The sequence below is a fragment of the Drosophila rhopaloa genome, unplaced genomic scaffold (assembly GCF_018152115.1).
Source record: "Drosophila rhopaloa isolate 14029-0021.01 unplaced genomic scaffold, ASM1815211v1 contig_3, whole genome shotgun sequence".
NCBI lineage: Eukaryota > Metazoa > Arthropoda > Insecta > Diptera > Drosophilidae > Drosophila > Drosophila rhopaloa.
In genome coordinates this window covers 17254021-17278777 of record NW_025335123.1, presented here as the reverse complement: position 1 = coordinate 17278777, position 24757 = coordinate 17254021, and the positions used below count along the sequence as shown (strand labels likewise).

The 24757-nt window shown below is 37.0% G+C and overlaps 1 protein-coding gene across 2 annotated transcripts in view; it reads right to left on the bottom strand.

Annotated features, from left to right (window-relative positions):
* The window catches only part of LOC108051121, a 54469-nt gene that overhangs the window by 12140 nt on the left and 17572 nt on the right, over positions 1–24757 (bottom strand). For both annotated transcript variants that reach the window (XM_017133099.2, XM_017133100.2), the window contains one exon: positions 9489–10579. In XM_017133099.2, the coding sequence (XP_016988588.1) occupies positions 9489–10463 (975 nt within the window). In that variant the 5' untranslated portion in view covers positions 10464–10579. The remainder of the gene's footprint in view (positions 1–9488; positions 10580–24757) is intronic.

Genomic DNA, 24757 nt, shown 5'->3' with positions numbered 1-24757 from the left:
TTAATGGTAATTTACTAAAAGAATGAGATAGCTGAGCAAGATTAGAAAGAAATGGACTGAGAGTTCCATTAATTCTTGTTTGGGCAATTGAATCAATCGCCAGGGGAGTTGCTTAACTTCTTAAATCCCCCTTTTTTACACCAAAACAAGAAAGGAAAGCTAACTTCGGGCGGAGCCGAAGTTGATATACCCTTGCAGAATACTCTGTAAATTATATTTTCCAAAATTATTCATATGATGCATTCTTAATACTCATAAAAAATCCCAACTTCGTAACTTTAAAAACACCAAAGTTATGGCATTTCCGATCAATCAGTTATATGGCAGCTATAGGATATAGTCGGTCGATCCTTATAAAATTTGGTACGTCAAATTGATTGGCCAAATACAAAACACATAGAAAATCCCAACTTCCTAACTTTACAAACACCAAAGTTGTGGCATTTCCGATCGTTCAGTTATATGGCAGCTATACTATATAGTCGGCCGATCCTTATAAAATTTGGTACGTCAAATTGATTGGCCAAATGTAAAACCCATAGAAAATCCCAACTTCCTAACTTTAAAAACACCAAAGTTATGGCATTTCCGATCGTTCAGTTATATGGCAGCTATAGGATATAGTCGGCCGATCCCGGCCGTTCCGACTTATATACTGCGTGCAAAGGAAAGAAGGGTGTGTGCAAAGTTTCAATTCGATAGCTTTAAAACTGAGAGACTAGTTTGCGTAGAAACAGACAGACGGACAGACGGACAGACAGACGGGCAGACGGACAGACGGACATGGCTATATCAACTCAGGAGGTGATCCTGATCAAGAATATATATACTTTATATGGTCGGAGATGTCTCCTTCACTGCGTTGCACACTTTTGACCAAAATTATAATACCCTCTGCAAGGGTATAAAAAAAAACTCCTTACCCACATGAGACTAAAAGTTACGCAAAAATTCGACAATAATTTTTGCAAAATATATTATGAAATTGTGTGTGTATGAATTGAAGAGGGAAAAACAGCTGGCACAAGAAATTTGAATTGAAATTGATGGAATTATTATTAATGGATTATGGTTGGGTATGAAAATATTTGAATTTATAAATATAAATGTGTGTGCGTTTGGGTTGAAATGAAAACAGGGGGTTGAACAAAAAGGTTTGTGAAAACTTCTCTATTTAATGTGGAACTAACATTTGATACTAAAAATTGAGTTGTTGGCACCCATTTAAAATATTTTGCCTTAGATATTATTCAAAATTGTATTTGTTTTTTTTTTTTGTGGCCTGAATTTTTGCATTTTTCATTTTGGCACACTCAAAAATTGTGGCCCACTTCGACAGCCTTTTGACACATGATATTTATGGAATAGTTCACGGATTTGTTTGTCGGTTTTTCGGAATTTGGCAATATTTACGTCGTAAACTAAAATTGAAATACCTACATTTTCTGCTGTTCGTGATTTTAAAATTCTAATTTGCTAGCGTTATGGTCTTATACTCTTTTCAAACGCACTGTGTGTTTATTATTGCCTGGCAAGTTTATTGGTAACCTCGTTTTGTTTTTTGCATGTTTTTGCCTTTGTTTTGATGCAGCAGCAGCAACTAATAAAATTGCGGTCTATTTAATGGCATGCCACTTATTGCTCCAAACACAGGGAACGAGGGGCGGGAATTGAGAGCGGGGGGCGTGGCAGCGGTTACTACTAAAAGCACAACCGCAAAAACCGAAACTAAACAGCAGAGAAACAATGCCAAAGAGCAAAATTGTTCAACGCCAAAATGGACATGAAATTAGTATCCATTTCTGGGCAAAAGCTTCTGGCTAAAAAGTCAGAGGGTGAACAATTGGGAGGGGGAGTGATAATAGTATTATTACGCAATATTTGCAGTCGCTTATAATGAAGGTAATTTTGAATGAGGAAAAACGTTTGGCAAATATAATTGATTTTAATGGAATTTCTAAAACCATATGCAATAATTGATAACTTCATCCTACAAATATTATCTGAAAAATGCATGTGTTTTATTGGGCTTTAAAATTTGTATTGACCACTTCAAAACTTGATTTTTATAATTGGTTAATATAATTTAATATCAATTTTAACATCTCGAAATTCAGGTTACAATTTGTTATATAATTATAACTAATATAGAGAAATCAATGTTGTAATAAAATACTTTAACTGAAACATAGTCATTTAAATAAATATTTCCAAATAACCTTTCTATGAAGTGAAATAAGAACATGAAAAAATAGAGGCAGACGAATTCCAATGGTATAATTAAATTCTTTTGTAGGTTCAAAAAAAATGATCAGAATATAAAATATAAATTCGCGTATACAGATGTAACCGGTAAAGTGGAACTACTAAGCGAAAATGTATGTAGTGGAAATAATTAAATTCCTTACTTTGGCAGAAAAACTACATATTAAAAACTAAATGTGCTGGTGTTTTTGTATAACAAAAATTTAATTTTTTCATAAAACCAACAATATTGACAGCATTACTAATAATGTCGAAACTCAGGCAGCTAAAAAGCTACGACGGATTTGTAAATAAAACATTGATGGCCTTGTATTGAAAGGCTATAAAAATAATTATTTTCGTTCAATGAAAAGGTAACTTAAACAACATGATACATTTCAATTATGAAAGAGTGTATGTAAATCACTTGCAAGCTAGTTTTTCTGCCACTCCTGCAGCCGCATTACTCATACGCCACGTGGCCGCGCTACTCGACCCTTTTACTGCAGGTAAACCTCTTCGCATTTATCTTATTCTCTGTCGCCCCGCTTTTCATTTTATTTTTCCCCAGCTGCCCGAGAGTATGCAGTGAAAATGAAAACAAGAAATGGTGCCTTTGGCCAAGTTAATTGGCTTTGCGGACGGGCACAATTAATAATTGCAAAAAACGATCTCGGGAATCGAGTGAAAATATTACAAGCAGACGCCTTTTACTTGTTGCAGCTTTTCTGGCGATGGCGATGGTAATTGTACTGCTGTGTTTTTTCGGTTTATTGTTTGCCGTCTGTTCAGTTTCACCTCTTTTCCTTGTTGTTTTTGGCGGCTTAAAAAAAAAGTTAGCCTGCTGCAGGCTGTGAACGGAAAAAATCGGCCCAAAAGGCGACAATTTGAATTGCATTGACAGCGGCGGCAAGAGCAACATTGATGTCACTTTCTTTGTTGTCATTGTCAACAAATTGTAAAAGCTCTCCGCCACCCGACTTCCATAAAAAAGTTGGTCGGCTGCGGCTTTGGTTGCTGTTGTTGCATTAGCGCCACCGCAGCGAATTGGTCAATTTCAATCAATGGCCAAAATGCATTCAACCCGCCGAACACAACAGCAACACGAATCGCAAGTGCAACTGCATTTGCAACTGCAACACTAATACAAAACAATAAAAGCCACATGCGGCAACCGCATTGAATTGTCAATGGCAGACAGACAGCTATGACAAAGTGGCAAAGGGAAATTGTCTAAAAAAAAAAAAATACAAATTTAAATAGTCAAAAAAAAGAATATAAATATCAAATAATAAAGAAAATAGAAAATATGGAAAACGCATGAAAACACATTTATATATATTCAAGATTAAAATAGAATTTAAATTTTTGATTTCGTATTTCCCGAATATGTAGTAGCTTTATTTAAATTTTTGAAAAGGAAATACATTGAAAGAGTTTCACTAAAAAAATACCTTTCAGTTTTATTCAACTCCAGCTTATTTTGCATTCACGTATTCCAAAAGTGCACTACAACATATTGCAATAATAATTCCGCACTTGAATTCCAAGCATTGCCAACAAAACTTTCTCCATTCCGATTGCTGCAGTAATGACTACCATATCGCCTCTAATCCGGCAATATCTGTAAGCCTTAACCCTCCCCTGTCCCTTAACCCATGCCACCTGCCGTGGAACATTGATTTGGCATCTGGGAGCAGCACCGACACGGGGCTTAAAGCGTCTTTGAGAGCCCCGCTTGACAGTTAGATAAGTTGCCAACTGGCAAATGCAACATGCAACACGCCAGATTAACCTGCAATCCACAAACACACATCCCATCCCCAACTTCCCCGCCCCCCCTCGGCGTTTCTACCTTTCGGATTTGGATCCGTATCTCTGTCTGTCTGTTTCGTGCTGCGCTCTGTGTCATAATTAAAAATTCAGCAAATTACACATGCAACGACTGCGATGACAGCCATGTAGTGGGGCTGTCACCTTCTCGCTCTCCCCGCCGAAAAGTACACCCGTGGTCGCAGCAGTAGCATCTCGAATTAAAATAAATTAAGTACCAGACTAACTCAAGTATCAGTGCAATACAATTCAATGAAAACCATTTTGGCAACGATAGTAAGTACTTACTTGCGATGAGGAAATCAAAACTATGTATCCATGTTTGCATGGACCTTTTTATTAAAATCCAGCGTTTTAGTATTTGTAAGTTGTATTGCTCAAAAAAATATATATTTCCATTAAAATAGTCATCTAAAAAATTTCAGAATCTTTTTTGGATCAAATATTTAATAGTGACGTACAACCTTTTAAAATATTTTTGTAAATAAGAAATAAACAAGTACCTATACGTATATTATTTAATTAATAATACATGCTATTATATATACTTAAATACTTAATTATATAAAAAAATAAAAATTATTTTGACTCGAAAAAAAAAAAATTTTAATAAAAACCATTTGGAAAAATTTGTAAGTTTCTGTTTTTAATTTATATAATTATATAATTTGTTTTAGTCCTGTAGTTTGGACTTATGATCAGAGTTTCAGACCCTGGGGACATACTATAATATCCACATATACAAATCACCCTATCTCTTTCGCCGTGCAACTCTGAAGCTGACGACCCCAATTTCGCACTTAACCGGCAACTGAATGCCACAGCCAACCCACTCGTGTGGCAGATGTCTCGCCGCAGCGCCCGAGAGATATATATATATATACACTCATGTATAAATATATAGATACATATTTGCTGCGATCTGGGCGGCGAGAGAGGGGGGAATTGAAGGATGCATCTGCATTTATGCCAGACCATCAAGTTAATTAAACCCACTGCCGGGAACAACTCGGCATGGCATTAAGATTGCCCAAATGGAGCCAGCGGAATCGGAACAATCCGGAAACTCAAGTTCCGAGACACCTCCGACACACAACTTTCCAACTGAAGAAGGCGGGCCATAAAACTCAAGTAAACTCGGCGTCGGGGTTTGGGCCAAACTTTTTAATCAAATAATGCAACAGGCGCTTAATGGTGGTGCCAACAAGAGGGTTGTACTGGTGGTGCTGTGGACCTGGTCCAGATGCGGCCTTAAGTGGTGTCCAAGTGTCCAAAAGTCCCAGTGTCCGAATGTCCAAATGTCCAAATGTCCGAGTGTGTTAGTGTTTGCATTTGTGTGTTGTCTCATGGTCGCTGAAACCGGCTAGGTTGGTCAAAGCACCTCGGCTTTTGGCCAGCCAGTTGGTCGCGCCAGGTTGCATTTTACATTGCCCGTACCCCCCGGGTGGTACCCCCCTCCCGACCAGAACACCCCCATCTACACCGCCGATTTGCAGTTTTAACTTTGTCAGACAGTGCGACGACGAAAGCCAAAACAACTTAACTATGTGGCAACAACTATGCCACTAACAACCACTCTACACAGAACAAATAAGTTGAGAAACATAAGTGATATTGGAATAATATTGTAGTATTTAAAAGCAAACTGCAGTTTATTTTACTGAACATTGACCTAAAAAATACTTATCCCATTTTATTTACACTGCCTATTTTCGAATTATATTAATCAACAATATAATCTACATAAAATATAAAAAAACCCATTTTCAAATCGAGGTCAGAGCAAAAAATTGCCTACATTATATATAAATATTGGTAACGTCTTGAAATCGTACACGTTTGAGCCAAATTGTTTGCTCAGTGCATTAGCAACAGTGATTTCAATTATTTAAGTTGCAACAGCCAACAACATTTGCAGCTGCAGCAGACAACAAATTTTATTTCGATTTTTGTTTTCAGCTAGTGCTTTGTTTTGCTTTTGTTTTATAGCTGAAAGGTAAATTGATCTTAAGTGGCATAATTTTCAATGCAATGTTATACCAAAACAAAGACAAAAAATACCATAAGAAACACAGACTTAACAACAACAATCAGAACAGTAACCGTAACAAGCTGAACAAAACAGGTAAATCAGCAACAGTGGACACTAAGCAACAGGTAAAACGATTTATCATTTTATTCATTACAATTAGACGATCTTATTTTAGTAAAATAAATAAATGTTAAATATTAAAGGATAAAGGCAAAGTAAAATATGTTTCAAAAATTTGAAAATTGTATATAGCATTTAAAAAAAGATTTGTATTTTTATTTAAAAAGCTACACGCTCATTAAAATTTGTTCTTTAGCACCTAGTCTATAAAAAGTTGTTGTCTTGAGAAAATAAAGTTTATCATCCAAAAAACTGTGTTGCAATTTATTTCCGATTTATTATGACTCATAAAGGCTCTGATTCATTTATCTTTTGTTAAGCAGTGTAATCGATATTGCGCTACTTATCAAATGTTCAATGAGCTTGCAATGCCAAAACAAAATGATTCTCATTGTCCCACTCCCCTTTCTCTGACTTTGTGATTTCTATGCGATATATATATATAAATATATATGCATATATGGTATGGTCTGTGGCCGTGTAATCGAAGACGATTTTTCGCAATTCAATTTGATTTGCTTTCGGTTTGGTTCGTTGTTACAGAACAACAGCAAAAGTTGCTCGATGTTGCTGCTGTTGGCGCCGTTTTTAGACCGCAACCTTGTGTGCCATATATAGAAGATATAGTATATTAAGTGTAGCTGACCGAAAAACCTCAATAGTGTCCTTAGAAACATCACAATCGTTACTATCGTTATATAGTGCCGACTTTAACTCAGAAAGCTATATAAACATAAGCATGATGAGGTCTATTTATAGTCCGTATTTATTGTCTTGTTATTCTGGGACATTAAAGATGACCTAAAATCAGGTGATAAATCAGTTTCAGCACTTGGGTAGAAATGAAAATCATTTTAGTTTGTTATTGTCTTGTTGGCCAGGTTAGTCTTTTCCTGTCTCGTTTCCTCTCTCTGTGTTTTATGCTAATCCTCCTGCTTATTTGCGCATTTTGGCAATCTGGGAAAGTAGCGTAATTAACCCAGAGATTGCATGTATCTGTTTCCTACATGTACTCAGCTTAATCTACCAATCTCAGCCCCTTTCTCTGTTCATTTTCTCCGCCTCATTCTGTTTCCCTCTGCCTCATTTAGATCCTGGGAAAAATTTTCAAAGTGCCAAGAGCTTACTGCCCCAAAAAATTAAAAGCCTTATCTACCTTTGATAAACAAAAAATTGCTGTAATGCTATAGTTCGCCCATAATATATTCATGCATGTTTTTAAAGTCAAATAAATCCCATTAAATTTGTATAATTAGTATACCCATAAAATTAATTTCTGCAAACGGCGGAAAAACGGAAAAGTTGCAGCCAAAGAAGCGGAATATCTGTCCGACAATTAAACCAACTTAAGTGTAATTACGAAAATTTCTTTTTCCTTCATTTCAGTTTCTACTTTTGTGGTGCCCCTTCCTTTGCCGGAACATTTGGGGACTTTTGCGGTTCTCGACGGGGGAAAAGGAGTGAAAAAGCGATGAAAAAGTGCTGGTGTGGTGTGAAGTGCATCCACATCAGGGTTAAAACATTTCATTAGCGTAATTTGCTTTTTTAACTGGGCCCAGGCCAATTTTGTATCATTACTGGCAATGCGATTTTCCAGCTCGGTTTCTTCAAAGGATTTTTATATTTCCATGTTTTAAAGTTTCCTCCAGCTATTTTCTTTTTTTTATTATTTTTAAAAGTTTTAACTTATACTTATACTTTTTAATTTTATAATAATTTTTATTATTTCACTAAAATTAATTAAGTCAAAACTTTTTTATTTATGCATTTCGTTGCTCTGCACATATGTAACTCCCATTTTCTGCAACCTCCTTTACCTTATAGTTTTTCTTAATTTATTTTACGATCCCATTTCATCCGTTAATTGAGCTATTTTTGGGCGCTCTTTTCTTTACTTTCGCTCGCACTTGCTATTCATGAATTAATTTCATTATTAATTAACGAAATGTGCTTTAATCCAGTCGCCCATTCCGTTCGTCCTGAGTGCGTGGGAAAATGGAGAGCGGCGTGATAAGGTTCTTACATTTTATTTCTGCAACATTTTAATTTGCTTGGCTTTAATGGGCAAAGAGATGCACAGCGGCGGGTGGAAATGTTGGCAATGGTGGGGAAAATGGAAAATGGAAGACTGTGATGGTGATGGAAGGAAAAGGTCCTGAATTTCCTGCTGCTGGCTGTTCAAATGAAAAGCTCAAGCAGACGCAGGCTCAGACATTGAAGGGCTTTGTCTTCGTGAAGATGCTGCAGCAGCACCACCAGCGGTGAGAGGATTGTTTTTCCGAGGTCTATTTAACCCCCTACCTCGCTACCTCCCTCCTCTCTCCCCCCTCCATCCATCTTAACCCCCCACTGACCATCTTTCAGTCGGCCAGGTGAGCGAGAAGCATCTTTGGCCATTATCAAAATAGACAGACGTCCCGATGCGAAATGCTGAATGCAGTTGCAATTCAAACGGCAGCAACAACAGCAGCAGCTTGTGTTGCTGCCGCAACAGCAATATCAACACAGCAGCAACACCCACGCCCACGGCAACAACAACGGCAACGGTAAACTCTTAAGCCGCCAAAACAGAGTGCAGAAAAAAATAAAATGTGAAGAAGAGAACAACAATCGATTGTTGAAGTTTCCCCTTACCCACTTTCGAAACGGTTAGCATGCTTCGAAATTCTCATAACACTTCCCAACCCATCCACCCAACCCACTTTTCACAGAGAAAAAATACACGAAAATCAACAAAGAACATGTATTTTCCAGCCAAGGCTTTTTCACAGACCTGTCCAGTCGGTAAATTTGTTGCTTCTGTTCGAGAAGACTCTATTATTAGTTGGTTCTGCCATGACTGACTTAAAAACCACTAAGACTAGTTTCTTCGCAGCTCTATATACTTAAAAATCAAGAAGCAAGCGCTTAATAAAACAAGACTGTTCAAAAAGGTGATCAACACTCTAACTTCTGGACACAGAAATCGACCCATTGAACACCTATTACAATGCGACTTACCTCTACAAGTTTGTAGATTAATTCTCTAATATTTGTTCCTCAAGTTATAACATTCCATGATCCCAGTGTAATTGGGTTGAATTAATATTAAACCTTTCTAAGCTTTGCGTTGCCCCTTACTTTTCCATAACTTCTTAATTTTCCTTACACAATTTAGTCTAGCAAAATCCAATAGAAGTCACTTGCATATTTTAGCCAAATGAAATTCAATTAAATGCAAATGGCTTTAATTAATTTTAATAAGAAACAGGTAACTCACCAAAGGACTTCGGCTAATCACAGATTGTTGTTTCAGCTGAGGGGGCGTTGGTGGCAGTGGATTGCTGCCGTAATCCGTGACCTGTTGCTCCGGTGCAATGCCAAAGATGAAGGGTCCTCCTCCTGCTCCTCCGGCGATGTTGGCGGTGGGTGATGAGCTCTCCGTGAGGACAGGACGACGCATGCAGAAGTCGTCCTCGAATCGGGAGGAATACTGAGCATTGCTGGCCGGAGGATCTGGGTAATACCTAGTGGGCGAGGAGGTGGAGGTGGTGTGCGAGCTGCTGCAGTTGCTCGAACTGCTCGAGATGATCTGGCCAGCGGTTCCGGGTAGCATGACCAATCCGGTCTGCCGATCGAAACAGAAATCACTGGATTGCGCCGTTGGCGAGGGTGGACTGCCATAGGGATAGCCAATGTGGGGACTCTGCAGGTGCTGGTTGTACTGCTGTGACAGGGCATCGAAATCGTTGAATCCGTGCAATCCCTTGGCACTGTCCCGCTTCTGTTGCTGAACGTAGGGTGAGACGTAGGTCCGCAGGGGGGGAAGCGGTGGCAGCGGATGATTCTGCTGGGCACTGCCCGACTTTCCCTTCTTGCCCACACTCATCACCGTCAGTTGGGGCCGTCTATCGCCCAACAGCGGCCTCTGGGAATTGTTGTACGGATGGTTGCGCTGCATACAGGTGTCCTCGTAGTCATCCTGATCGTGGTCCATCAGATCTTGGCAATCGTAGGTGGCCTGCAGGTGCTCGTAATACTTTAGACTCTTCATATTCGCATTCGGTGGCGGCAGAGGCGGTGGTTGTTGCAGATGTTGCTGCGGTGCAGCCAGTGGTTGCTGCTGCTGATGTTGCTGTTGCAGATGCTGCTGCTGCTGCTGCAGATGTTGCTCCTGATGTGGCGAATTGCCCGAGTCCAGGACCTCAACGCCCCCGGTTACGCCCCCAAACAGCTTGGCCAATTTCACAGTCATCTCTCCTGTGTGCGAGAGCTGGCAAAACTTTTTCAATTAAAATGTTGCCCAATGCCAAAGACAATGACAGTTGGGGGAGACACAAGTTTGCCACAATTTTCCACCAGTTTGCGTTGCTGCAAGAGAGACAGAGATGGAGAATATATATTAGCCAAACAGTCGCATTTATTGCCAGTAAAAATCATATATACTTATACTTGTATGGAAGATAACCTACTATTTGCACACATTTTACTCAACTCTTTTGCATGTGCAGCTGTCGTACTGTTTGTAACTCCTTTGAGCGAAAACCAGTAACGGAAACTGTAATGGGATATGTCAGCCGCAATTGCAACTACAGTCACAAGAGCAATATCAGTCCATGCAATTGTTGCAGCCACAACGGAAGCTGAAGGAGGAGCTTGAGCAACTTAAGATGAAATAAATACTGTAACAGGAACTAGGACACCAGAAACCAACAAAAACTCTGTCATCAACAGAAATAAACAACTAAATTTTTTGGAATTTTGTTAAAATTTGTTTAGCAATAAATTAATATAGCACAAGCCATTAAAAGACAAGAATTAACCATTACAAAAAGTTCATTAGAAATACCAGTACAAAAAAAATAAATATATAACAAAAATTTCACAAGAACAACATAAGTTTAAAAAAAAATAACTCTTTTCTACAAATTTCCTATCAAATATAAACAACAATATAAATAATACTGAAACATTATGCGCAATTTCAAGACGTCAACAACGAAAACTGCAACACTGACACTTCAGCCAGAAACCACGCCATTTTCCACATATTGAACAGCAAATAAAACTGTCAATTGCATATAAAATTGCACTTCTGTTTAAGACATTTCAATAAATTTAGAAATGAAAGTTTAAAACAATAATAGGAGTATCGGAAGTGGCAGCAAAGGAAGGAAACCAAAGGAGCCAAATAATAACCATAGTGGCTGTCAATTAAACGCTTCCCCCATTGACGTCATAATAAATGTCATGAAAACAAAAAAGGTAACAAAAAGCAGCCAAAGAAAATGGTTGAAGAATCCACAGTATATATAGAAAGTTAAAAATTGAACAGAAAAAAAGGTGGAATGATTCACCCACTGTTGTTTTCCAGCTTTTATTTTTTTCATTTTTGGTTGCTGCGGTCGTTGCATCGAGAGTTTTGTAATACTGCTGGCTGCATAAATGACAAAGGAGTTTCAGACTTTTCTACAGAGGGTCGGACATCAACTAACGAACGTCAGAAAAAAGCTATGAGAAAAGGAATCATAAAAATATATTTATGACACGATCCTTCCGAAAAGTGAAAAGGTTAATAAAAAGAGGGGAACAAACTTTATTGAGGTTGACCAGGAGGTGCAACAAAGTGCAAAAACGATAGAGGTTAAAAAATAAAAATGTTTAACCTTTAAAAAGTTCAATGATTCAAATTGAATTGGAATTTAAGTGGAAAAGTTTTAATTAAATGCCGATTATTTTAAGGAAACAAACAAAATACGTGAATCTACTAACATTAGCAAAGCACAAAAGCAACAATCAAATAGTTTGTGTCTTAACCTGTTGCAATATATCCTTAGATATTCTAATTGTGTTTCACTTTTTGCAAAACTTAAATCTCTTTTGAAGCCCCTCATCTCGTTTTGTCATACCCAATCCCCTTAATTGTTTCCATTCCTATTTGTTTACTTCCATTTCCCGCCTCGGACTTTGTGTGTACATGTCATAAAGTTGACTTTTTTGCCTTTCCACTGACTTGTTTCCCGGGTTCTCGGCCCTTGGTTAACATGGTCGAGTGCATCTTCTGCTTGCCAATTTCCCCAGCTCCACCGACAGCCGTTGTTGATTTCATATCATTTTTAATTTTGTAGCCAACTCATATACCCCGAACCCTCGCCAAACGAGCATGTTGTACGTGGTGCTTGTCAAACAAATGCTACAACAGCAGCAACATCGCAGAGCAGCAGCAACACCGAGGAGCAACAGCAACATCAACCATGACAAACAGTAAAGAAAAAAAAAATAATTAAAAACAAAGCACAGCACAAAACAAAAGACCAAATTGAAACTGCAGCAGAAAGCAGGGAATAAAAAAAAATAGAGCAAAATGTGGGTGGTGACAAATCAAAGAATAAAATACCCTACACGATTAAACGGTGAAGTGGATCAAAACAAAAACATACTTGTTTATAAAAAACTTATATCTTAAATATTTATCAGTTGCTCAGTTTTAAAACTGGGTGGCATTAATCACTTAGTGAGTTCAATTTCTATATTTAATTATAGGTACAATACAACATTTTTTATTTAAAGTATTAAAAAGTAAATAGGAAATATAGGAATTTATTATATTTAATAGTATAAACCTTTTGAAATGCAAAATATCCCCAATTTTGTTTTCGATTTAAAGTGCAGAAGAATGCAACAGTTTGCAAATCCATTCGGTCTAGAATCAAACAAAAAAGTTAAGCTGACAGCTAGAAAGCAGAAGATAATCATAAAAAGATTGTCATTAGCCATGAAAAAGGGCAAAGGAAAAAGGGCTAAGGGAAAAAGCAAAGGGCATAAGGAACTTAAGTGAAGCTAACCCAGAAGTCATTTTTTCAGAAGGAAAAACTGCGCTAATAAAAAATTTTAATTAACTTAGGTGTCACAACTACTACATAATGAAAAACATAAAAATTTAAATTATGATTCCTACATATAAATATGAAACCAATGTTGGGCCTTTAATGATTAAACTTTATTAACATAAAATTTGAGTTAATCGTTAAAAAAAATGTTAATGAAGTCAAAATAATATGATTATTTAATATACTAAGAATTAGTATTATATAAGTTATATTTTGTTTGTCCAAAGTAAATAAGTTTTTTTTATAAAAGCTTACAGCTTGCTGAAAGTATTTATTTTAGTAATAAAATATTTATTAAATAACATTTCGAAATTTCAATGAAATGATATGTCGTTTTAACATATTTTTCTTACCACCGTGCATTTTGAGTATTACCCAACCGAGGTGAAAAGGAAACCAAAGGAAGAAAGTGGGGAAAAGGGGGAAGAAGCAGAGTGTCATGAAGGAGATGCAGCAAAAAATAAAAATAAATAAAAAATAAAACAGACACAACAACGGTAGAAAAAACGCTGTCCAGTCTCGACTGCCGTTGATTGCGTGGCGCAAATGTTAATGAGACAAAAAGATGTCAAGGATAAAGGATAAGGGGTTTGGGGGGAAATTAAGAGGAGTGTCTGCAGGATGACGAACGAAGAGACAGACGTCGAAAAAGGGTCAGGGAAAGCTGACTTTTTAACGGGTTGCCAACCCATTTGCGATGATCTCCCGGAAAATAAGCCAAGTTGTCCTGAACCCCCTTTCTCCCAGTTCATCTCCTTTTTTTTACTACCCCTCCACCTCATTATTCCCCACCCACTTGTGCGTCTGCCAATAATTGCATAAGCCAGTGAAAGCAGTTCCCGTCAAAAGAAAATCCAGTGACGCAAGGAGACCTACCTAGTAAAATTATTTTTATCAAAATATAGAACATATTATAATTGTAAGATCATTTTAGGCAATAAAAAGAGTCTTTACAACTGCATTAAAATTAATTTTATTTATGAAAATAAATTGATTTATTTCATAAAGAGTTACAAATGGAATTCTTTTATTTTTAAAATAATATTTAAATTGATATAAGAAATCACCGTATCCATTTAAATATCTACATATGCCTAATTATTTTCAAACTGTAGCAGTTTTAAATGAATTTAGAATCGGCTAATACCTTAATAGCTATACTGAGAGGTAAACAAAATCAGAAGAAAGGCTAAATGAGATATCCCTTGATAGATGCCAGAACAGGATAATCTCTTAGGTGATTAGTTCTGAAGGTTTACTTTGTTCGTGCATCTTCTTTCGCCACTTTGTTGCACATAATTCGATTAACTTTCCGCTTTATGCAGCTGCAGGGATAAACAGATAGTGGGGAAACCTTGGCCACCGCTTGTCCTTTTCTTCTGTGGGTCCTGACCCTGGCAATTGGCATACTTTCCTCTTTTATTTTGCTTTCAAGCGTACAAAACTTTCCTTGCAAATTCTTTGACCAGTTCAAGCTGCTGTTGCTGTTGCCGTTGCCTCTTTTTTGTTGCTCTGTCTTATGTGGCAGAGACGTGACAGGAAATGGCCAACCAAACAAAGGAGGGTAAAAGGGGTAAAAGAGGATAAATGGGAAGACTGAGTCAGTCAAGTGCAGTGCAATGAATAAGTTGCGGCAGCAAATTAGCCTCGTAAATTAGCAGTGAGCACAAGAATATCCAACAAATCATTGGCAGTGGAAAAAGCTGGATAGAAATTAAAGTGAGTAACTACAAGAGAAATTAAAGGATATATGAAACAATTATTTATCTAAAAACCGAAGTTTAAATGTGTTTTGTGACCTTAAGTTGATAATTCAGTCACATACGCAAATGATTTTTAACTCTTGAACTTTAATATATTATTCATCATCTCCTTGATTTATTTTGTGTTTGTCCCTATTTAAATTTTACGCCATTCATATCGTTATTAAGCCGCTTTCCATTCAGTGGTAATCTGCTGAATGAATCTGCCAACATTATGCACTCATCATAATGCGCATGATGGTCTTTAATTTGTATTCATTGTTTTTATAGTACCCTGCCTCTGAATGAACGATGAATGTTTAATAAGGGCAATGCGCAAAAATCGCATGGCAAGTGTTTGCCTTTTCCATGGCAATCGAGAAATTCAAATATGATTTTCAGCTAAATTATTTTGTAACAATAAATTGAAATGCCCTGAAATTTTAATCTCCTTTTGGGTGGCCCTGCATAATAGATGATGGTATTTAAGCAACTATTTTGTGGTAATTGCAGTTAGAACATACATATAAATACATCTATATATGTATCTTAATCTCTATATATGCATGTGTCTGTATCTCTGCAGGTGTACAATTTGAACAAATAAATCTGGGAACCCAACCGGTTTCCATGTCGCATCCTTTGAGAACAATTGAGCAGTTCTGAGCAGGTAAGCGATAACCCCTAACAAATTATGAGATACATTTCGTGCTGACTACACATCTATTGGATACAAAACAATAGAGGAGCAACAGCTGTCGTTCCGGATCTCTTTCTACTCTATATTTTTCTTTTGTGCCAGCGAATTGATTAGTTTCTTCCCAAGCAGCTGCTTCTACAGCACCAAACATACAGTTTTTGCTTATTTTTTTTTTTGTTTTCATTTCCATTTGATTTTCTGAGCGTGTGAAACGTTTCCGTATTTTTTTTCGCATGTGCTGTGTGTTGCAACAATTAAATGTCATTGCAGCAAAAGTACGAGTCACTTGCAGACATAACTTTTTTTAGCCCAAAGACGAAGGTAGAAATACAAAATTAAAAAAAAAAAGAGCGGAGAAGAAAAGCAAAAAGGGTGGAGAAATATTATCGCATCACGCGCATCTACAAAATGATTTCACACAGCAATAGCAACATTAACTTGCTCTTTCATTATCGGCACATCATTATAGGCAAGAGTTTCTTCTTCGTCGGCGTTGTCGTCACATTTGTCGACCGACAACGACAACGGCAACGACGTTTATTTATTTTGCCCTTTAACTATTTGGGCAGACACATCCACATAGCCAGAACAACAACAACAACCACAACAACAGCAGCAGCAGCAACAACATCAACAACAACGACCGCCACCAGCGGTCTTCTTTTTTTCTCGTTTTTTACCCAACTTGCAGATGCACCTTGATTAAATTCCAGGAATTGAAAAAATCTTTTAGTCGCAGACATGGACGGACGCTTGTTGATATTTACCCAATGATCAAAGGGGGTGAGGGTAAGGGTGAGGGGGATTGGGCCCCCTCCAGACTGGCTCCATTAATGATGCAGCAAATGGTCGTCTCTCTGCTCTGCTTTTTCTCCTTTTTTCCGAGCCTAACCAGCTACTTCAGCTTTGAAAATGTTGCAAAATGTGAAGGGAATTTTCCTTTATTGTTTTCTTAAAAAAAAAAATAAAAATCAGCCCTGAAATCAGCAGCAGCCAAATAATATTCCGTGCACAAAAGGTCTACAAAAATCTAAAAATAAAGAGTGCCACATACTCTGCAGTTTGAAGTCAGTAGTGCAATTTGGGAGCGCATTTGTTTTAATTTTAATACTTCAATATATAATAAAAGACATTTTTTCCAAAGCAAATCTTTTTAATCTGCAAAATTTTAATTTTCCGTTTGATTACTCATCAAATTCTTGGCACCAAGACTTTCTTGAGTTATTTATTATGTAATCAAAGAGAAAACATCAAGCTCATCTTGTGATTGGCACAACATAGCTTTTCTTTTTGTAATATTTTAGAAAAATGAAAAAATAGTTCTCTATTATGGTACGCTATTCAAAAGCAAACTATTTGACCATTTTATATACAAAGAGAAGACTTGCCTTGGCTTCTTCAGTCGTTTTTCTTCAGTCTTCCACTTTGCGGTTGGATTTTCGATTTTCTAGCTGGCATTTCTACACAATTGAGGGGGAGGAACTCAAGGAGGAGGTGCCTCCGCCGCTCAAGTGTTTCCATCTCGAGTGGCTGGGCCGAGCTTTAAAGATTCCCTTTGTTGTTGCTTGGATTGCTTGGCATTTAACCGCAGTGCTTGTCAAACTGCGGACCCATAGACAATGCCGCAGAGCCAAAGAATGGCCAAAGAACCCAAGTTGAAGACGAGGCCAGAAGTTGCTGCTGTGCTTGCCTTAATGATTTTACATTTTTTACATAAACAAGCCGGTCCCCAACCGCCAGCTGTCTTTTCTTTTATTTTTCTTCACTCTTTTTTTTTGTGTTTTGCTGGCGGCAGCAAATGCAACTCACGGAAAGCATTCAAAAGCAATTAAGCGCTTTCTTCGCAGCCAAAGAGTGCGAAAGAGACGGCCTTAGAGGGTGGGAAAGAGAAGGGCGCTCACACATGAGTTGAAAATGTAATATCATCAATAAAAAAAAAAATAAAAAAAAAAATAAAAAAAAAAATCAGAGACAGGAGAAAAATTAAGGTGGGAGAGCCAAAGAAAAGCCATGCCCAAGTTCAAAACTGGAAATTCTCTCTTACACAGAAAAGTTTAATGATCTGGGAAAGATTTTCGGTTTCAGATTATGTGGATTAATATTTGATGTTCGAGTTGTTCATAAAACTAAGGGGACTATGAGGACAATAATTACATTACTTTAACAGTAAGATTAATTTGCTATCACTTAGTACTTCATTTTAAATAAATAAGTTGAAACAGAAAGAAAAGCTATAATAAAAATATTACTTGTATTTCTCCATTTTTCCTGGTGACTAACTAATTCGTATTATTACCAAAACTTGTTTAAACAAAACTTAATTTAGGTTTTAAACGCTTTTTTATAATATCATTCATTATTGTGAATAATCAGTTTTAGCACTCCAAAATCCCTTCATTGGCATTACCCTCAAACTCCGAAGCCAAATGCTTAAATTCCACAAAATGAACTCTTTCTGATTATGATTTTTTCTTGGCGTGTAGTGAAGCGGCACGAAGCCAACTCACGAAACGGCGGCAACAACAAATTTAGCTTGATTATGCCAACCAGCAAGAACAACAACAACAACAACAGCAGTAACAAGCAACCACAACGAATTTTTTTTTATCATCGCATATATTGAAAAATGCTTGAAACTAAAAGCCAAGCGCTGTAATCATATTTAACTTTGCCTCGGTTGTGCCTCATCTTCTGCAGCCGCAGCCTCATCTCCTTCACCTGATTTTTGGTTGATGTTGCTGCTGTGTTTCGTGCTGCTGCTGCTGCTGCCGCCGCTGATGTTGCTGCTGCTGTTTGTGTTGCTGCTGCCGTTGCTGTTGCCAAACCTCAGAGCCAACCGCAACAGGTAATTGATGCCGCTTGCGCGTTGCAAGAACTTTAATCAATTTTTCAGATATTTTTCTTTCGTTTCGTTGCCTTTTTTTCAAGTTGTTCGTCTACCTTTCTACGTGATGATCTTGTTCGTTCATCGGTATCTTTCTGTGTATGTGTGTGTGTGTGTGTGTGTGTGTGTGTTGCAAGTGGCCATAACAACCGAAAACGGCAACCGAAATGGCCAACACAAACTGCCCCCCCGTGAAAAGGGGAGGGGAAAAAAACGGGGGGCAAAGGAGCTCGGAGTGAACCCAAATGACTGGGAATTTGGCCAGGTAAGCCAGTTAAGTGCAGCCCAGAGCGGCCAGTGGCCAAGTGGCAAGTGGCTATCATGGCCGCACTATATACCCACAGATATACACACACATATATCTCGGTTAAGGCAACAACAAATTTCTGCAAATTACTGTGAGGTAACCGAAGATACAAGGGTTCCCTGATCAGATATCCCAATACGAAGGTATAAATATTTTAAAAGGGGCTTTAAGTCGGCAAAAGGTACTTTATAAACCATGGAGTAGAGTGAAGCATCATTCTAACCACAAAACACTAAAAATTATCATTGAAAATATAAACAACATTATAGAAAAGTAATCACACTAAGCTTATATAAAAATAACAAATCATGAACCATGTTTGTAAAGCCCTAGCCATAAATCAAAACATGATTAATAAACTGTAAATAAAGAAGAATCCCAAATGCACTAAGATTATAAAAATGTAATAATATTTTCTGTACTGTGATTTTATTGCCTTTCTTCTCCGATAAAAAGTAAACATTGCATATTCATTGGTTACACTTTGATTGCCACTGAATCACGACCATATATATCCGATTCCCCCGATGGGTGGGTGGTGATTCGAAGAACCGAGGAGTACTTATACTTATATACACCCAGCGACAAGTTGCCGTCATTTACTTAACTTTCACAATTTCGATTTCCACATTTTCATGGCTCCTCCGTATTCTGCCAGCCTTTATATATAGACCTGATCCCCAGTTGGAACCCCCTTTGCCCGCCGCCTCTGCGGTCGGCTGTCTACTCAATCACAGCGTAAAGCACTTCTGAGTCATAAAAACCAAGCCAGACTGCGATTGTGTAGTTGGCAATTTTATGCAGCGCCACTTTGGGCACTCTGAATCCACGAAGGGGGGAGGGTGCAAAGTTGGGGGTTTACCATGGAGTGAAGCGATAAAAATGACACATGGAGCTCTACTCCACTCCAAAGGCAAATGGCAAATAGAAAATAGCTGGGAGATCCCTGTGGCAAGTGACACTTTGTGGGGGCAGAAACAGGCCCAAAGGAATTGATCGAGTTTGTCTCGAGGATTTGTACCTTTAATTCATTTTGCAGTACACCCCCACAAATGGTGGAGATCTCTGTTTTTTGCCACATCAAAAGAAATACATTGACAAATAGTAATTAATATTTAAAATCAAGTTCATGGATTAAAATTAAATTCGTTTAGGTTTGAATACAACAAATGTTATCAGAATTTGAACTGTATCTACACAGGCAAATTAATAAAATGTGGATATGAATATGATTTTAAATTAATGAATATATTATAAATTAATAAAAATTATACTCAAAAAGAAAGCCCCTTTAAATACTAAATAAATACATATTTTTAATGATATATTTTCATATTTTTCAGGGCCTAAGAAATGCATATTTTGAAGACTGACCAAACAAGTTTTCGAAAGCAATTACAGCAGACAATTAAAAATCGCCTGCGATGAAACAAAAACCGTTTTATTTTGGCCTGCAGACAATTGGAATTGCATAACCGGGAAACATTTTTCTGGTCTCGTTTTGACTTTTTTGTATACATTTATTTATATATCTTTTGTTTGCCTCAGTGTCCGAAAAGCGAGAGCGACAAGTTGACACAATCGTGGACAACCTTTTTCGTACACAAGCCAATCAACTGGGGCAGCACAAAAAAAGAGGAAATAATTATGGAAAAACAATTTTTAATTTGCAATTGCACTCGCAGCAACAACAGCAAACAACGAGCAACAACCGAAAAACTCAACAGGCCAACCTTGGCGTTTTATGCCCTTTAATGGGGATTTTTATACGTATTTTACCTTATGCGGTTGGCTTTTCAGTGGACTTCACCTTGAGATAACTTTACGTGAAGTTGGAGGTGGAGCTGATGGGCGAAACTCGACTTATAATGCAGCCCTTTGATCGTGTCCAGGCGCAACCTTGGAATAAAATCAGTAAGATCTCAAAAGTGAGACCAAAAAAGCGATTGCCCTAGAAGGTAAATAAATGGAGAAATAAATACAAACTGGCTGAAAGGAAAAACTCAATTGAAAGCCAGTAACCCAAAGCCCTTTAAACAAACAACTTCATTAATCAATCAAAAGATACAGCAAACAAAAACTCAGTGCAGAGGGGAAAAATAAACAGAAAGGTGTATAAACGAATTAGAAAACCCATTAAGTTTCACATTAAACATGAAAGTCTGTACTAGAGGGGCAACAGAACACCTCTCCCTCATAATTAAGTATATAAAAACAAAAAACAATAGCTGCCCAAAAGTGTAAGACATTCATTTTCAGCCAAAATATCATTAAAAGAAAATGAGGGGTGCCAAAGGAGATTTTCACCATGTTATGAATTTCATTGCTTGAACTTGGCGACACACAAAAAATAAACAGAAAATACAACAAACATAAATAAAGAAGAAAACGCAGAGGAAGCTGACTCCTGGCGTCAGGCCATAAAAAGGTAAAACAAACAAAACAGGCTAACAAACAACATCGACAACAACGGCGGTATATTCATGATGCACTCAAAAACCGGGGGGGAAAAAATAGGAGAGAAAAGAGGGCGACGTTTACAGAAGGTAAAAAAAAGTGGGGGGTGGTGTTTTTTTTACCCTCCCAAGTTTATCGAAACTCAATTGGGCGTAAACCCTGATAATGAATCGGTTGCGAATGAAGGCTGATGAATAGGCCACGCATCGGCTATACTTTACAATTCGCAACCTTTTTAATATTTATTCACTTTATCAATTTGTTTATAAGGCATTAAGTTTTAATCAGAATTTTGAAGGCATTATTTCGATGCATCTTTTAAATAGAATTATTATTAAATAACACCGTAATTGTTCACACCAAATAAATTATTTTAAAGTCATAGACAAGTTAACCCTCAGTTTTTTCGCCGAAAAGGGAAAGCCAGTAACACCAACGGACATTTACACACACGAAAACTACCAGGGACTCAATTAATTAATTGTCAAGCCTCTTTAATTGAAAGCCCATTCAAGCTGAGCGCATCAAAAACTATAATTAATATTATTGTGGGCTGTCGGCGAAAGGTTAACTTGAAAAGCATTTAATTGCCGTGGGTGAATGGCAATTGAGGCGCCAAACAGAAGCCAAATGAAAATCTCTCTTGGCAATTTGTCGTCTCTCGAAATTTGGGTCACACGGAAATGAAAGCCAAGTTAGCAGGCAGGCAGACAAACAGGCAGACACACTCAAAGCAGACGAATCGTTGTAGCATTTAAATGTCAAATCAGGCCCAAATAAAAAGACCAAGGGGAAAACTGGGAAAATGGCGAATGGGTGGGCGGGCAAAAACACCGAATGACAGGAGCAAATAAATCAAAATTAAGTGGCGACAAAATTAAAGTAAAATGTTTGCCAAGAGGCTTATCTTGGTCCCCAAAATATTTCAAATTAAATGAGCAGGAAATGACTGAAGTTTCATGAAGTGAAAAGATTTCTAGAAACTTTAGGCAATTGGCAATTTTTGAAATGGGAAATAATTCAACTTTAAGGGAAACTTGGAAAATTGACTGAAAATGAATAAACGACATTAATATTTATAATTAATAATATAATATTCAATATATCTTTATGATTGAAGATGACTTTAAGTTTCTTTTGGGCATAAAAATCTTTAGAAAGATGAAAATATTTATAGTGCAGAACTCTTAGAATTTGCATGCACTATTTAACTGCTATATTTTACGGTGCTCTGATTTTCTATAGAAAATTGGCCATTTTAAGCTTTCTATTCTAGAAGGCTTATTACATCTGCGCCTATGAATTTGGTTTGCATATATAACACTTATATAATGCACTTGGTTTCTTTATATCAAATTTAATTCGTTGTCCAAGCAATTAAATGCATGCAAAGTTAATTGAGAGAGAAGCAACAGCAGCTGACTTCGACTGATTGTTGCTGCTGTACTTGCAATGTTCATTGCTGCTGTTGCTGTTGGGTCTTTTATTTTTTTTTTTTTTTGCTTTGGCACGGTTTCTTCTGTGCGAACACAAAAAAAACTCAAACGAACAGGCACAAGCATAAAGATATATGTATGGATGTATATATATATATGCAGGTATATGCATAAACAACGAATAAAACTATAGAGATGTATGTATTTTTGGGAGGGGGCTGCACACTTAATTGCTCCCGACATCATAGGAGTTCAGTTGTTTCGCTGCACATAAAATACTCGAGACAAAACATAAATTGTTTTCACTGCACGAGGTAATTTCTAACTTTGTTGTTTGTTCCCAAGGAAAAACTCTTGAAGAAATGCAGCAAGTTCGTAGGCTTTTCCTTTGAAGCAGGGGAAATGCAAAACACCGTTAAACGTATTTTAATTACAACAATGTGGGCAAGCCATTAAAACAAAGCAAAGAAAAAAGCTGAGAAATGAAAATTAAAATAATCAGAAAAGCAAACGCAAGCTAAGCCAAAACGCAAACAAAGCTGGGCAAAATGTTAAGAAAGAGAAAAATGTAGATGTATGTATTCGAGCCAAACAACAATGAGCGCAATTAAACAAATAATAATAATTAAGGAAAATTACTGAGATGCTAAAAGAGAAACCAACAATGTTCATGCTATTTTTATTGAAATTTCATTAACGGTTAACATGAGACGCAGTTAAGCTTTAAGGCTGTATGAATTTATGCCATGAAAACAGTTGAAAACCCATAAAATTTTTAATTGAAGTGAAGGGAGGTTCAAACACCTTTTATTTACAATTTAATTTATGCAAAAACTGTTATCGGTGTATGTTTAGCCAACTACATTTTGTAACTTGCAACATTGTCCAAATCGAATCTCCTCGAAGGCACACTTGCATCACATCTCCCATATTTTTGTTTTTCCCCAACTAGTTGGCAGAGTTTAACTTGGCCAATTCATTTTGTCTCAGTCATTAACCAAATACAAGAAACCTTTTTTCTATTTCACCTTTTTTCCCCATTAAAATCAACTAAGACAAAGACTTGGGAAACGTCTTCTTTTATTAGTTGGCTTAAAGTTTCCTCTTCTACGCAGAGCCGTTTTTCCACTGTTTTCTGGCTTGGCTTTTTCACACGCTTCGTTGGCGAGCTTATAAAAAAAATCATAAAATTGAAAGAAATAAAGAAAAGCGACTTGAAAATGCAAATAGAAAAGGTTAACACACACCAAACAAAAAAGCCACAACAAAAAGCGGGACAGGCAGAAAATAATCATAAAAAGTTGACAACTTGTTGACCCCTTTGTTGTGTTTGTTGCATATTGGGGATCACGTTCGTTTTGGATCATAAAATACAATTTTTAAAACGCACCACTTCGTTATCAATGTAAATTTCCATCGCCTTTACATTTTTGTATTTCTCCGCTCTCTATTTTCATATTAACGTTTGGTTGCAACATTAAAAAAACAAAAAGTGGTAAATTAAAATTGAATTTTTAACGAAAGGAAATCATTATTTTATTCTTGATCTGCCCGGCTCAGTGGTCGTTCAGCTTTACTTATTTTCTGCCACCACAAAATGTAAGGTATATTATGATCTGAATTATTTTATTAGAGATAATACAAAAATCATAGAGAATTAACTTTTTCTATGCAGACCGTTGATGTTGGTAGATGTTGGCTTTAAAAAGGTTTAAAAAAATAATGATATTATTATTATTATTCAGAAAACTACGCTTCTGTAATCATTAAATCATCTTATAACCCGAAAAATAACAACTATTTCTACAACTTATTTAGTTTTTACTGCCCTAATTAGTTGAAATTTAATATACCGCATTTAAAACTACTTTTAAGTGTGTTCATATTTATTGCATATTTATTGAATGTTTTCCAACATTTTTGCATAGTATTCTCCACAGACACCAGAGGCTTTAAATCTTCGATTCCCGTTGCTGACGTTGGCCGTTTGCTGCCGCAGTGGTTGCTGTAATTTTCGCATAAATTTCCAATAATTTATGCAATGGCTTGCATTGTTGTCGCTCTGGTTGCCCCGATGCCTGAGTTTGAGTTTGAGTTTGAGTTCGACTCCGAGAGTCTCAGTCTCTTCGGCTG